At 42.8% G+C, this 16,933-nt stretch overlaps 1 protein-coding gene across 1 annotated transcript in view; it reads left to right on the plus strand.

Moving 5' to 3' along the window:
- The window catches only part of LOC124722857 (elongation of very long chain fatty acids protein 7), a 132,732-nt gene that overhangs the window by 106,243 nt on the left and 9,556 nt on the right, over positions 1 to 16,933 (plus strand). The window contains exon 6 of the mRNA XM_047247982.1: positions 5,442 to 5,547. Coding sequence (XP_047103938.1) covers positions 5,442 to 5,547 — 106 coding nt within the window. The remainder of the gene's footprint in view (positions 1 to 5,441; positions 5,548 to 16,933) is intronic.

Here is a 16,933-nt window from a genome sequence, read left to right on the forward strand (position 1 = left end):
AATCGATGATGGCATACCGGGACCATATATTTCTGGATGTCTTGAATTCTCAAGTGCTTTCTTCGAAGACTTGACTTGAGTTGCAGTTAAGTCTTCGAAGGAAGCACTTGAGAATTGAAGCCATCCAGAAACGTATGGCTCCAGTATGCCAATATCGATTATTTTTTAGAGGTGAAATTAGGCTTGAAGGTGGCATAATGAATTAACGTAACTAGCAGCGAAAATAAGTTAAAAGAACTTTTCAATTTGCACGGCTGTTTGGCGAATTCCTTTGTTAAGTGTTAAAGGACATTCTGTTGTCATTTATTGTGAGCACATTTGCACAAGAATGCTGGCTTATTTATTTATGAACCAACCATTACTTATATTTACTGTAAATGATGTGAGTGGAGCCAAATGTTTATTCATTCATTTATTTAAATATTGTTGTAATATGCTAGTTAAGTCCGGGAAGTGGTCAGAAACTGACTCAAATGATATCTCTAGCACGTAACGACGGTGCATTTTTGTGGGTTCAAAATGGTTCAAATGGTTTTGAGCGCTATGGGACTTGACATCTTAGGTCATCAGTCCCCTAGAACTTAGAACTACTTAAACCTAACTAACCTAAGGACATCACACACATCCATGCCCCAGGCAGGACAGGAACCTGCGACCGTAGCGGTCGCGCGGTTCCAGACTCAAGCGCCTAGAACCGCTCGGCCACACCGGCCGACCACTTTTGTGGGGATAGCTGTTAGTCAGACCAGCGGCGTTGCCGCAGTGGTAACACCGGTTCCCGTCAAATTGTTGAAGTTAAGGGCTGCTGGGCCAGGATAATACTTGGATGGGTGTCGATCTGGTCTGCGGAGCGCTGTTGGCAAGCTAGGTGCACTCAGCTCTTTTGAGGCAAACTGAGGAGCTGCTTGATTGAGAAGTAGCGGCTCCGGTCTCGTAAACCGACATACGAGGGGGGACCCAAAAGAAACCGGACTCCGAGGGCGCTGCCCCTCGTAGACGTAAAGCAGGGTTCTCACGCTAGATGGTGTTAGTAGAGACCTTCATGAAACAGCTGTGCAGACGGCGTTAGTGTAGAGCTGAACGTGCAAGTGTGGTATTGCGGTGGCGGGTTACCTCTGCGAAGTCGTTATGGCAACTTTAAAAGAACAAAGACTGTGTGTGAAATTTTATTCCCTGCTTAAAAAAAAAAACTGCAACGGAGACACACCAAATGCTACAGGAAGCTTTCCAGGAGGACGCTATGAGCCGCACACAGGTTTGGGCGCTTTAAACGTGGTGAGATTTGTGTTGAAGACCAAGCTCGTTCTGGACGCCCTTAAACATCGCGAAATGAGGAGAACATTGAAAAGGTCCGCCAAAAGATCAGAGAGGATCGTCGCCAAACGATTGACCAAATTTCAGTAGAGACAGGAATCAGTTGGAGCTCGTGCCAGCGGATTTTGAGTGAGGATTTGTACATGAAACGTGTTGCTGCTAAATTTGTTCCGCGCCTTCTTACACAGGAGCAAAATACCATCCGCATGAATGTGTGTCAGGACTTGAAAATAGAGATTGCATGTGATCCAAACTTCTTGAACAAAGTCATTACAAGCGATAAGAGTTGGTGTTACGGATATGACCCACAAACCAAGCAAGCGTCAAGCCAGTGGAGGACTCTCAACTCTCCCAGACTAAAAAAAAAGGCAAGTGAGGTCAAATGTGAAGACGATGATCATTGTCTTTTTGGATGTTCGTGAATTATGCATCGGTAATTCGTACCCCCTGGCCAGACTGTTAACCAGCATTTTTACTTGGATGTTTTAAGGCGTCTGCGAGAGGATGTGATGAGGAAACGCCCGGAACTTTGGTCATCAGGTGACTGGTTTCTGCATCACGACAACGCTCCAGCACACACGGCCTTACGAGTGACCCACTATTTGGCATCTCAGAGGTGGTCTGTCGTTCCCCACGCTCCGTATTCGCCGGACCTAGCCCCGTGCGACTTTTTCCTATTTCGACGAATGAAAAAAACGCTAAAAGGGGAGCGTTATGACGATTTGGAGGCGGTAAAAACAGCTTCGCAAAGGGCACTGCAAAATATCGCATGTAATGGAGAGTATTTTGAAGGTGACTGAAGTAATTTTGTAAAAAGGTTCATCAATAATTTTTTTTTATGACAACAATCCGGTTTCTTTTGGGTCCCCCCTCGTATGGCCGGAACAGCGGTGTGCTGACCACATACCCCTCGATATCCTCATCCAGTGACGCCTGTGGGCTGAGGATGACACGACGGCCCGTCGGCACTGTTGGTCCTTCATGGCCTGTTCGGGCGGAGTTTAGTTTAGTTTTATAGCCATCAGCCAATGGAAAATCTGACAGTAGCGGAACACTTCAGGAGTCAAGTGGAGACTGGGACTTCTCGGGTGAAGAGCTCAAGGGAGCGATTCTGGACACTTTGTGTCGAGTGCTAGAGAAGGCAGACCTGTCTAAGCTAACGTGCGTCATTCAGTCCTGTAGGTGGTTGATCCTAAGCGGTTAATGGCCGCTACAATACTGTAACCTATGAAGGGACTCTCACTCTCGAGAGCTCTGAATGTGCTATAGATTAGGACTCTAACTTTTTCAAAATGGCTCTGAGCACTATGGGACTTAACAAAATGGTTCAAATGGCTCTGAGCACTATGCGACTTAACTTCTGAGGTCATCAGTCGCCTAGAACTTAGAACTAATTAAACCTAACTAAGCTAAGGACATCACACACATCCATGCCCGAGGCAGGATTCGAACCTGCGACCGTAGCGGTCGTTCGGCTCCAGACTGTAGCGCCTAGAACCGCACGACCACTCCGGCCGGCGCGGGACTTAACATCTGAGGTCATCAGTCCCCTAGAACTTAGAACTACTTAAACCTAACTAACCTAAGCACGTCACACATATCCATGCCCGAGCCAGGATTCGAACCTGCGACCGTAGCGGGTGCGTGGTTCCAGACTGAAGCACCTAGAACCACTCGGCCACACCGGCCGCCTAACTTTTTCCTTTTGTAATACGGAACTGAGGACAGACAGAGTATGAGTAACTGTTCTTCGCATCGTGTGTGTTCATTTTTGTATCACCATATTGAACTCTGGAGTGTCTTGAGCGTCCGCAGCTCGTGGTCGTGCGGTAGCGTTCCCGCTTTCCACTCCCGGGTTCCCGGGTTCGATTCCCGGCGGGGTCAGGAATTTTCTCTGCCTCGTGATGACTGGGTGTTGTGTGATGTTCTTAGGTTAGTTAGGTTCAAGTCGTTCTAAGTTCTAGGGGACTGATGACCATAGATGTTAAGTCCCATAGTGCTCAGAGCCATTTGAACCATTTTTTGAACTGTCTTGAGCTGGTGAATTTTGCGTGTATAGTGAATACGAAATGGACTTAATTTTCGCATGTCTTCGATGACTATTTACTCTGAGGATTTTGCTACCATTCTCCTAACGCTCTCATCGTAACTTTACTGCATTTCACGATGGTATTTTCTGTCTGTATTTTAACTGAATATCATAGGTCTACTTCCCGTTTATCTGAGATTTCCTTTCTTAAATAAACATCATTCAACAAAATTTTCTATCTTCTACATCAATTACAGACGTTAGAACAAATCCTTTCTATTCAGTTATTCACTTAGCTTTTATTCTGTATTCTGTATTTTCTCACTTACAAATTCTAGCCATTGCCTAGACTATTTGACTGCAAGATCATAACTACTACATGTTATTACTCGTATTTGCAGCGTTTTACCTACTGGGCATGAAAGCAGACGTGCATGGCTCGACCCTATGACTACATCGAGCTATTCGTTTTAAACAGAGCCGTGCATAACCTAGGTACCTAAAGTACGAGTAACCACAGGTAAAAATGAGAGTGGTTCGCTCGTATGTGGTGCTTAAAAACCATTCACCAGTCAAGATCGCATAAATTTTTGTTATTTAAGACAACCGGTTTCAAAAGACTACGCTGTCATCTAAATGTCTTAAAATCTTCTGTTGTAAAGCATGATAATTTTACGCTAACCACACACATGAGACGTCAAGTGGGTAAAAATAGCACATTATAAAAGATTTCTCATCGCTGAAATATTTAAAAACATAAAACACTTTGTGCAGCAGGCTATGTCCACATACATGTCGCTCACAGATACAACAAAAGATTTTAAAATCTGACGTTGACAGCATAGTCTGCTGAAACCGGATATCTTAAACTAAAAAAAAATTTATGCGATCTTGGCTGGTGAATGGTTTTTAACAATTAAACAAATCGCCCATCAGTTCTCTGAAAACGATAAAATTAAGTCAGTATGTGATGCTGTTTAGAAGAGCAACTACACAGCAGTAACCACTAGGTACCGTTGCATGTTCTGCAGATCATTCAAAAAATGTTCAAACGTGTGTGAAATCTTATGGGACTTAACTGCTAAGGTCATCAGTCCCTAATCTTACACACTACTTAACCTAAATTATCCTAAGGACAAACACACGCTCCCATGCCCGAGAGAGGAGTCGAGCCTCCGCCGGGACCAGCCGCACAGTGTATGACTGCAGCACCTAGACCGCTCGGTTAATCCCGCGCGGCTGAAGATCATTCTAAAGTACTTGCGAAGAGGCACAGTTTACTCTGTTCAGTAGTAAGAGTTCTTCATATTCCATTTACGAAATGAGTACGAAACCTACTTTTGCGCGCTGTTATTGCTCTAATTTTATTTGCAATATTTCTACGTGAGAGATATATCGGCAGCTCAAGAATATTCGTAGATTTTGATATAAAACCGGTTCATGGAATTCCGTAAGTAGTTTTCGCAGGACATTACATGTGTTTCTTCAAGGGTCGTTTAACCACAGCGTGCCCGCATCGAGAGTGGTGGGCTCGAGGAAGTTTGAGCGAGTAAAACACCCTATTTGCAGACGTCTACCCGACATACCGTAAAACAAGTAACTTCCTTCGTTTCAGTAACAGCGACGATCAATGTACTTAAGTAATCGACGTTTCCACCTTTCAAATCCAGTTTATTACGTAAAATAGCTTTTACAATATTTTAATAACCATCTGTAATTACGTTCAGATGAGGAACAACTAACGAAATGTCTGACGCTGTTTGGGTGAATCACTCCTTGTTTGCAATGCATTAGTGATGTCCTGTTAGGATTCCAAATAAGGACAAGGACACGTAATTATGTATCCCTCATTCTGTCAGTGAATTTCAAGTGAAACTAAATCTCTAAGTATTAAAAGGGTAGTCGGAATGCATTTTAACAAAAAATCAAACATTAAAATGGTCAATGCATGTGAGTTGAAGCACTGTAAATGTAAATAACAAATGACTAACACGAAAGTTTGTAGTAAACGTAATTGGGAATGAGTCCCTTCCAGAAGAAAATGCCTTCTCAATACTTTTCTCAGGTGGTAGTTACAGCACATGTTTCTCTTTTACAGGTGTTCTTTGTGCTGCGGAAGAAACAAAGCCAAGTGACTTTCCTGCACGTGTATCACCACACAATTACTGCACTTTTCTCTTGGGGGTACCTCAAGTTTCTGCCAGGTAAGCGTCTTGCTTCTAAACAAGTGTTCTCACGAGTCGCCCTGCAACGTGAATTTTTTCTCCTTATATGAAAGTATGTTGTTCAAGATTTTACTTCCACTTCTTTAGGTATAACTGCAGCTATAAGTTTACATTAGACAAGAAAATTGCGGATCTTTGACCATATTATCTGCAGAAGCATGTTGTTTGCATCATCAACCTATCTTTCCCATTTTTCTGTTGCATCTTAGAGTTGAACTGTGGAGAGCGCCGAAGGTTTCGTTGAACAGTGACTGCGATTAGTAGTGAAATAACTTTCCTGAGGGAGAGATCCGTAAACTAATTAATCTGATAACTCGTTATATAATTTCACATCATTCTGTTATCTGTCAAACCAAGACCATTTACTAAGATATTAGATCTCCATATTTCCGAAGAACCAGTATGTTGTTCAAATTATCAGTTATTTTCTATAACACAGACCTCATCTGTTCCAGTTAAAAATTAATAACTGATTTTAGGTTTGCGTGTATGACACCATCGTGTGAAATTATTTTCTAACAATTAATTGTATCACCTATAGCAAAGTCAATTCCAACTTTAATCTCGTGTGTGAAAGTTTGCGGAGTATTTTATTTTGCCATACGTTTCACCAGGTACAGATAGATATAGCGTAAGAGCCACTAGATAAATAGATTTTAACGTAAATTCCAGTATCAATAAATATACGTGGTATTCTACGGAGGTCTAGGAAAACCGTTTTGAAGTACATAAAAGAGGTAATAAGTATTACTACCCACAGCGCACATATCACTTGAACAACATAACATTCTCATATTTCTTCCCTGCAAGTACCATTAATACAGTGCAAAAAAGTTTACAAATACAAACCATACAAGTTGTAATAAAGGTATCACTGCGAAATATTTCGTCTTCAGAGACCTTTCTGTAATAATGAAAATCATAACATTTGTTAATAACAAGTAATGCAATGACTGAGTGGCTAAGTGCTTGTGATATAATTTCGTAATCGATTATCGAAGCAAAGTCAATCGCAACACCTAGCAACAAACTAGTTGACCCTAACCTAAATGTGTAAGTAGGCTGTTTAGGTTTTTTTTATTGGTAACGCCACCTCTCTATGTAAGTAGGCTGTTTAGGTTTTTTTTATTGGTAACACCACCTCTGTATGAAAATCACTGGCTGTGCTGTGTGCAGTCTGTGGCTGCTTTGCATTGTTGTAATACTCGCCATTGTAGTGTTGGGCAGCGGCAGCTGGATGTGAACAGCGCGTAGCGTTGTGCAGTTGGAGGTGAGCCGCCAGCAGTGGTGGATGTGGGGAGAGAGATGGTGGAGTTTTGAAATTTGTCATGAACTGCTATATTTATATATGATGATATCAAGGTAAATACATTATTCGTTCTCTATTAATATCTTTCATTTGCTAACTATCCCTATCAGTAGTTAGTGCCTTCCATAGTTTGAATCTTTTATTTAGCTGGCAGTAGTGGCGCTCGCTGTATTGCAGTAGCTTGAGCAGCGAAGATTTTTGTGAGGTAAGTGATTTGTGAAAGGTATAGTTTAATGTTAGTCAGGGCCATTCTTTTGTAGGGAATTTTGGAAGTCAGATTGCGTTGCGCTAACAAAATATTGTGTGTCAGTTTAAGCACAGTCCTGTATAAATTGTTGAAAAAGGGGACGTTTCATATGGCGACCCTGCCAGGATACCTCACTGGAATCTTCTGATTTTTTTCTTGTAGTTTGTGTAATTAGTGTAGCTATTGTTTATTGATAGCGCGTAATCATAGAGAGAATTTCCTTTGTAGTTGTAGTTTTTTCATTGTTGTACAGTAAAACAGTTGTGGCATGCATGTAGATTTGCACCAAGTATTTCGCAGCTGCGCTGGCAATTAAGTAGACATTATTTCCATTGCTATGTTATTTTATTTTGCTCTTCAAATTGCGCTTTTCTGTGTTATCGTGTGAAATATTGTGACAATTATGGCGTGTGAAAAACGTAATACTAGGCTCCAAAGTAAACTGAGAAATGACAGTGAAGACGAAAGCAGTGTGTTAGCGCCGCAGAGTAATGAATTAACTAATGTTCAAAGTAGTAATTTGGTAATTGCACATAGGGAAATGGAGCGGGCGGCAAACAATGGTGTAGACAGTGAAACAGGTAGTGAACAGGGAAGCGTTATCGATCGATTGGTCGGCAACAGCTCGCCTCAGGAATCGGGAATGACAGAACACAATATTGCAAATACTGCAGACTCAGGTTTTGGGTTCCCACCGTTTTCTCAAATGAGTCAAGACACATTTTCCACTTGTCAAAATGTGAATGTTGCCAGTGCAACTTCACTGCCGAAAAGCACTGAGGAACATGTTTCAGACACCAGTGCATTGTTATTACAATTAATGCAACAAATGGGACAAAAGCTTGAAAAGTTAGACACACTGGAACAAAATCAGAGACAAACACAACAACAGCTTCAAAAGTTAGACTCATTTGAACAAACTCTTGAACAAACGCGTGAAGATTTAACTACTGAGCTACATAACATTGAATCGAAATGTCAAAAAGTCTGTAATGACGTAAAAACTCAAATTTGTGAGCATTTTCAACCTATTTTTTCGCGGCATGAAAATGCATTACAGAATCACGAAGCAGCCACAGACTGCACACAGCACAGCCAGTGATTTTCATACAGAGGTGGCGTTACCAATAAAAAAAACCTAAACAGCCTACTTACATAGAGAGGTGGCGTTACCAATAAAAAAACCTAAACAGCCTACTTACATAGCCAGGACTGTCTTTATGGACTGTGAGAAAATTTTAGCTTTTGACCAACATTGTATCAATAAGTGTGTGCATTTGATTTCTTTGTTATTGTAATTATGAAAAATTTTTTTCAAATCTGTATTGGCCACTGTCCAATCCAATTTGTAAAATTTTTTGTGGGGAGCATGGGGGCTATGTAAATAGGCTGTTTAGGTTTTTTTATTGGTAACGCCACCTCTCTATGTAAGTAGGCTGTTTAGGTTTTTTTATTGGTAACGCCACCTCTGTATGAAAATCACTGGCTGTGCTGTGTGCAGTCTGTGGCTGCTTTGCATTGTTGTAATACTCGCCATTGTAGTGTTGGGCAGCAGCAGCTGGAGGTGAACAGCGCGTAGCGTTGCGCAGTTGGAGGTGAGCCGCCAGCAGTGGTGGATGTGGGGAGAGAGATGGCGGAGTTTTGAAATTTGTCATGAACTGCTATATTTATATATGATGATATCAAGGTAAATACATTATTCGTTCTCTATTAATATCTTTCATTTGCTAACTATCCCTATCAGTAGTTAGTGCCTTCCATAGTTTGAATCTTTTATTTAGCTGGCAGTAGTGGCGCTCGCTGTATTGCAGTAGCTTGAGCAGCGAAGATTTTTGTGAGGTAAGTGATTTGTGAAAGGTATAGTTTAATGTTAGTCAGGGCCATTCTTTTGTAGGGAATTTTGGAAGTCAGATTGCGTTGCGCTAACAAAATATTGTGTGTCAGTTTAAGCACAGTCCTGTATAAATTGTTCAAAAAGGGGACGTTTCAAATGTCCATTTTTTTTATATGTAAGCGATATTTAGGACAGCAGCACAACATTGGTGATTTCTTGCTGATTCCATAGATAACACATGACCCTTCTGAAACTGCATTTTAAGATGTTAATTCATCACCCCATTTCTTTTACAATGTACTGATGGTTTACAACGGCTCAAGAACATAAGTGGATAATGCTGTGACTGGTCATTTAGAGCTGCAGTATATTTAATTTCCGTGATTGCCATCCAAGTGTTGGGTGAAAACAGCGCATAAGCTTGTCGATTGTGAGTTGCTACATTGAGTGTCATGAGTAAGTTGTTTACGAAAGAAATATCGTGCTATGAAGAAATATTTTCACTTTTCAGTATGTACTGTCACGCTCAAAAGTATCCGAACGACCTGAATAGCGTTCCACCTGATTCATATGCAATCCACACAACTGAACTACCTTGTAGGTCCTCTGCTCTCTTTTCGGTACAGTTGTTTGACTATACAAATTGGTTACTGCAAGAGATCATAAGAGATAACTGCTCTGTATGCCTTTCATTGTGGAAAACTGGTACACACTTTGTCCAGCACCAGAATCCAGATGTCATTCAATTCCATGCCCTCCTCCTTCCTATTGAAATTCGTGGGGGTGTTTCAAAACCTCTCAAGAAAGAAGATGGTAGTTTAGGCCACACGATTCACCGAAAACCCACGCAAACAGACCGTTACCTACACCGGGATACGAACCACCACCCACTACAAAAGCGAGGCGTCATAAAAACGATGCATTGCTCAAGAATGGTGATTTGTCAGCTGAGGTCAAAGGCGTTAAGACTACCGCCCAGAAATCATAGCGATACCAAATGCCTGTGAAATCGAAAGTTTTCCTTCCTTTCATTAAGGACGTTGCTGACCGCACAGGGGGAAAAAAAACACGAAACAGCCCGGTAATCCACAGACCCACCCCGAAGCTACAAAATCACCTAAACTGGACAAAGATGTACGCCAAACGCTGGAAAAAGCAGGTATTTACAGGATTCCATGTAGTTGTGGGGAGATGTACGTGGATACTACAATAAGAACGGTCAAAAAAAAAAAAAAAAGACTAGAAGAGCACAAGGACAATTGAAGAAGCGGGGAGATTGACAGATCAGCTGTTGCGGAACATGTTTTGCAGCCAGAAGACCACCACATCATTTTTATAGAGTTCAAGTACTGGCAACCACAAGCGGATACCATGAAACGCTATACAGAAAGGCCATAAAGATTGTAAAACACACCCGGAATTTCAGAAAGAAGGGGGAAGGTTTTAACTGAATGACATCTGGATTCTGGCGCTGAAGAAGATGTGTATCCTCCCACCATGGGGTGATAGCAACAGCGGATGACGGCAGTTGACAACGGCCAATAACATTGTGCTCGGGCACCAGTATTTAAAACATGTGACGTCGTGTCACTGCGCGGAAGCTTGCGGAAGCAGAATTCTGCTGCAGTCAGTAGCCAGCTAGGGTGTGAATCGGACACTCAAAGAAGCTACGATCTCCCGTGAAAATGTCCTTCGCAAATGGGCACGACAAGTTGGGCTTAAATGTGAAATCCATTCGACCACCGCATAATAGCCCGTAGAATTTTATGAACTGTGAGTGAAATAAAATGCTCAACTGCTAATTGCAGCATACTTTTATAATCACCTTGTGATATTTTTCTCCCCATATTCATATTGAAATAATCATAAATAAGTTATAAGTTATCTGATTTATCGACAACACACCACGGAAATGTAAATGTAACGCTGTTGCGTTGCAGCATGACGTTGATGAAATCCCCAAGTTGGATTTGTGACAAGATTTAATGGCAGATCAGAATTTATTTTTATCAACCACCAAGCATGACGCAAGTCACATGGTATACTGAAAATGTAAAGGTTTTGGATTCAATTCCAAGTCGGTCTTACGATTCTTTTGTCACTTTTCGCTTCTTTCGCCTCTGGCAATGATTTATTAATAGGAAAAACGTAGGAATGCACTTTGTTTCTTAGTCCACCTTAAATGCTAGGTAAGTCAGTTCATAGGTACGTCATTGCATATCATTTCCTGTAGTATAATACACTCCTGGAAATTGAAATAAGAACACCGTAAATTCATTGTCCCAGGAAGGGGAAACTTTATTGACACATTCCTGGGGTCAGATACATCACATGATCACACTGACAGAACCACAGGCACATAGACACAGGCAACAGAGCATGCACAATGTCGGCACTAGTACAGTGTATATCCACTTTTCGCAGCAATGCAGGCTGCTATTCTCCCATGGAGACGATCGTAGAGATGCTGGATGTAGTCCTGTGGAACGGCTTGCCATGCCATTTCCACCTGGCGCCTCAGTTGGACCAGCGTTCGTGCTGGACGTGCAGACCGCGTGAGACGACGCTTCATCCAGTCCCAAACATGCTCAATGGGGGACAGATCCGGAGATCTTGCTGGCCAGGGTAGTTGACTTACACCTTCTAGAGCACGTTGGGTGGCACGGGATACATGCGGACGTGCATTGTCCTGTTGGAACAGCAAGTTCCCTTGCCGGTCTAGGAATGGTAGAACGATGGGTTCGATGACGGTTTGGATGTACCGTGCACTATTCAGTGTCCCCTCGACGATCACCAGTGGTGTACGGCCAGTGTAGGAGATCGCTCCCCACACCATGATGCCGGGTGTTGGCCCTGTGTGCCTCGGTCGTATGCAGTCCTGATTGTGGCGCTCACCTGCACGGCGCCAAACACGCATACGACCATCATTGGCACCAAGGCAGAAGCGACTCTCATCGCTGAAGACGACACGTCTCCATTCGTCCCTCCATTCACGCCTGTCGCGACTCCACTGGAGGCGGGCTGCACGATGTTGGGGCGTGAGCGGAAGACGGCCTAACGGTGTGCGGGACCGTAGCCCAGCTTCATGGAGACGGTTGCGAATGGTCCTCGCCGATACCCCAGGAGCAACAGTGTCCCTAATTTGCTGGGAAGTGGCGGTGCGGTCCCCTACGGCACTGCGTAGGATCCTACGGTCTTGGCGTGCATCCGTGCGTCGCTGCGGTCCGGTCCCAGGTCGACGGGCACGTGCACCTTCCGCCGACCACTGGCGACAACATCGATGTACTGTGGAGACCTCACGCCCCACGTGTTGAGCAATTCGGCGGTACGTCCACCCGGCCTCCTGCATGCCCACTATACGCCCTCGCTCAAAGTCCGTCAACTGCACATACGGTTCACGTCCACGCTGTCGCGGCATGCTACCAGTGTTAAAGACTGCGATGGAGCTCCGTATGCCATGGCAAACTGGCTGACAGTGACGGCGGCGGTGCACAAATGCTGCGCAGCTAGCGCCATTCGACGGCCAACACCGCGGTTCCTGGTGTGTCCGCTGTGCCGTGCGTGTGATCATTGCTTGTACAGCCCTCTCGCAGTGTCCGGAGCAAGTATGGTGGGTCTGACACACCGGTGTCAATGTGTTCTTTTTTCCATTTCCAGGAGTGTAGTTAGTTAAACCTTGGTGCGTCCACACCAACTTAGAGCCCGGGGAAAGCTTTACTTTTATCTTTTTGCCGTAAAAATTGGTCAGCTGGCGTGAAAGATTGCGTCGCAGTTCGGTAAGCAATGGTCGCTACCTCACATCATTCTCCTTTCGCCATAGCGACAACAGCTCCGTCACGGCAGTTACCGAAGTTCAGTACAGTTCAAATAAAATAGCCCGGAGAACGGAGTTCCAGGATACAAAGAGACACAGCAGAGAAAACGAAATACAGTGCTTACCTGATTGTAGCAAATGTTTAAAGTGACCACCATTCATCCTTTAGCAGTTTTTGGCCCTGTTCAGCAAGCCACTGAAGGCGGATCGAAGCTGGACTGCTGGAATTCCTTCAGTCTCATCAGAAATGTTCTGCTGCAGGTCTTGCAGACTGTGAGGGTTGTTGCGATACACCTTAGACTTGAGGGCTCCTCATACAAAGTAATCGCACACCGACAGGTCAGATGACCTGGGTGGCCAGTTAGGGCCGTGACCACACTGACCTCTGCTAACAACCTCATCAGGCGTGAAGATCGTGCAAACGTGCTCGAAGGTTCGGCCAAATGTATGGGCAGTTGCTCTATCCTGTTGGAAGTAGCTGTAGGTCTTTTCCTCCTCCGTTAATGCTGCCACAAATGGTCGGGACCGCTTCTATTTATCCCCCCCCCCCCCCTGTATAAAATGTTCTATAGACGCGCAGGACAGCAGCGAGAGGACTGCGGAAAACACTCGATGCCGTCGTAGAAGGAAAAGCACAAAAAATGGCTCTGAGCACTATGGGACTTAACTTCTGAGGTCATCAGTCCCCTAGTACTTAGAACTACTTATACCTAATTAACTTAAGGACATCACACACATCCATAGCCGAGCCAGGATTCCAAGCTGCGACCGTAGCGGCAGCGCGGATCCAGACTGTAGTGCCTAGAACCGCTCGGCCACCCTGGCCGGCAGGAAAAGGACATTTTTCTGTGTCAGAGAGAACAGAATCTGTGGCTCTGTCGCATATCAACTTCAAATTATGGACCAGTGGCTTCTTAGGAGGTGGAAGAGAGCAACGGATAGGAGTATAACATCAGTTTTCAGCATGGATTGGAATGTATCCCGAAATCCAAACAGTTCGTTTCATTCCAATGGCTTACTTTTCCAAGGGTTACAATGTAAGCAGTAGTTTAAAATAACTAAAATGATTTTTCATTTACATCAGATGTACAAATGAAAATTACAGTAGAGACAAGAAACTGAATAGAAATCGTAAAATAAAAAGGAGTCCAGTGCTGATGACACGGAAGTAATTCATGTCTAACATTTAAAAGAACACTGAATTTAAACAGTAAAATTAAATAATATTTGCTAAGCATTGGTTCACGTTTACAGCGTCTTCCGATGGCACAGTGGATTCAATTCTAATGCAGAACGAGGTTCACCATACGCTTTGGAGCATGTCGGTGGGTTTTTGTGAAGTCTAGCAGTCGCGGAAGATTGATTCTATAGAGCACTAGTAGAGAATGTGTTCAAGTCGTTTTTGAGTCTGCAAGCCGTTGCACCCTACCTCAACCTCCATCCAAGGTTGATCATGCCAGGCGATAAACATTTCCGAGTTGGCACCTCCCGGATTGCCTGTCATAGGTGTAGCGCGAACTGGGGCTACCCACAGATATCGGTGAAAGAGAGCTCAAGAAGTTGTTCCTAGATTTCAGTATTGATCCGAAAGGTTGGTGCCCATGTAGTGATTAAGTCAACATCAGTAGCATCATCACAGCTGCACCTTTACATCTATAAGTTCGACAATGCTATAAACAGTGATGCCCATTTTCTATGAGTTTTGTAAGACATTTGATACATTCCACACTATCGCCTAGGTAATAAAATTTGAGGTTAAGAATTATCGGACCAGCTTTCTAATTGTTTTAGAGTTAGCTCTTTGTGCTGGTCCAAACCATCTTCTAAGTAGTTTTCTTCTTCATTCTTTAGTTTTGGTGTAGGTCCTCCATATTTTTCTCCTTTTTTTTAGCATTTTGTTTCATATGCCTGTTCCTTCTTTATCACTTGAGAGACTTTAGGTTTCCTCCCTAACACACGTTAAACATAAAAGCTTTTCTTAATTTCCCTTTCGTCTGCATCCGATTTCATCGAAGTTAATTGCTGTATCTTCTTCAGTGCCACTTTTGGATTCTGTGTGAGTTCTTGTGTGTCTTATATCGTTTGTCATGTCGAGGAAAAGGAAACCATTTTAGAGCACTAACATTTTTATTACTTGAATTGTTCTATCGCTATGTGCGATATTACTTCAGTTAAATCAACTTCTACAGGTTATGTAACATAACGTTTGTTAGCACCGTTCATGACTGTATTACAATTTATACTTCTCTTTCTCTATACACATGCAAAGAAGCACTCCTGAAATCGGGGAAGCTAATGAATTAGAGATAGAATTTAAGAGCAGCTGAACCAAAAACAAATAGGTGGTTGCGTACAGCAGTACCTTTTGTACTATGAATGACGACAGCTGCACGAGATACGTTAAGCGTTGGAGAGGAATAATCTCTCTAACACTGTGCACAACTAAAAGATGCTGGTCGTGTTTACGTTACTTCTGAGTCTGCAAGCCCTTGCTCCCTACCACAACTTCCATATAAGGTAAGGTTGATCGTGCCAGAAGTTCTCAATTGATCGGAAGTCTAGTTAATCTGAGAGGCGCACAAGTACTCCCATATTAGTAGAATGTTAAACTTCCTGGCAGATTAAAACTGTGTGCCGGACCGAGACTCGAACTCGGGATCTTTCCTTTCGCGGGAAAGTGCTCTACCAGCTGAGCTACCCAAGCAAAACTTACGCCCCGTCCTCGCTGCTGTACTTCTGCCAGTTCCTCGTCTCCTACCGTCCAAACTTCACAAAAACTCTCCTGCGAAACTGTTCTGCAAGTTTCTCAGGAGAGCTTCTATGAAGTTTGGACGGTAGGAGACGAGATACTGGCAGAAATAAAGCTGTGAGGACGGGGCGTGAGTCGTGCTTGGGTAGCTCAGCTGGTAGAGCACTTGCCCGCGAAAGGCAAAGATCCCGAGTTGGAGTCTCGGTCCGGCACACAGTTTTAATCTGCCAGGAAGTTTCACATCAGCGCACACTCCGCTGCAGAGTGAAAATCTCATTCTAGTAGAATGTTCCGCAAATAATTCTGACACAATGTGAGGACAGTGGATGGTAAATGGTCCGTTTGAAGATTCAGGGCAGCTGCAATATCCTGTAGCTTTACAGACAGACGCACGTCATCGGACTATATGTTAGGGGCGAGTGCTGTACCTAGAGGGTACTGTACCTAAGAGCATGTGATTTTTTTGGTCGGTACTTCAGACTCGTTACTGATTTTAGTATAATATGAAGGAATGCGACTAGAGACCACCGTAAGCAGTTTGGACAAATTTCTACAGTTTTTCATGTTGCTAGATGTGAGGAAGTGTTTTGTGCATCATTTGCAAATATTTAAAGTTTTACACTTTGAAAAGCTGCACAAAACATTAAAGCTATTTGGAATAGATTGTCAATTCTTCAGTTACTGAATTTTACGGCGAGTGAAATTCTACGTATTTTTAAGACTAGTTATATAACACGTGGACTGTTAAACCACATTTCGTTGGTCGTGCACCATCATGCACTTTGAAACAAAGGAGGATCTTTTACCATGGAACGTACAATATTTTCAGATCAACTGAATTTCGGTAATGTCTTAACAATTTTACCTGTCTTGAAAATGGAAATTTGTGTTAATATCCAATAACTTCTATTTCAGAATATATTTAGCTTGTAACTGGTTTTTAATAATACTTCTACTTAAATTCATTTCACTTACGGATTATTGGAGTGAATTAGCGCAATAATGTAACAGACAGACGACTAAATACTGTACTGATAAGATTTTCTCTGTTGCAATGCTTTTAAATTTCAATAGAATATTTGTTCTTAAGTACATGATCGTGTTGTACCTTGGAACATGTTTTCACATATGAAAAAAAAACAACTTAATTTTCTTGAGTAATTTCTGTAATTTCAGAAAAAGTTAATGTCATCATTTAAAAACTGAATAGAAAAATATATAAAACTTTTGCTACAGGTCTACAGGCGAAAGTCTGAAAGATGTTCCATGTTACAACACTCTCCCCAACAGTATGGTTCTTTGGTTGAAGACAGGGTAGATATATATTAGACAACCCTTTCCACGTCCATATCGAAATACCTCCAACCCTCTGTCTTATCAGCCACAATTAGCAATAGCGATATATTGTTTCA

The sequence above is a fragment of the Schistocerca piceifrons genome, chromosome X (assembly GCF_021461385.2).
Source record: "Schistocerca piceifrons isolate TAMUIC-IGC-003096 chromosome X, iqSchPice1.1, whole genome shotgun sequence".
NCBI lineage: Eukaryota > Metazoa > Arthropoda > Insecta > Orthoptera > Acrididae > Schistocerca > Schistocerca piceifrons.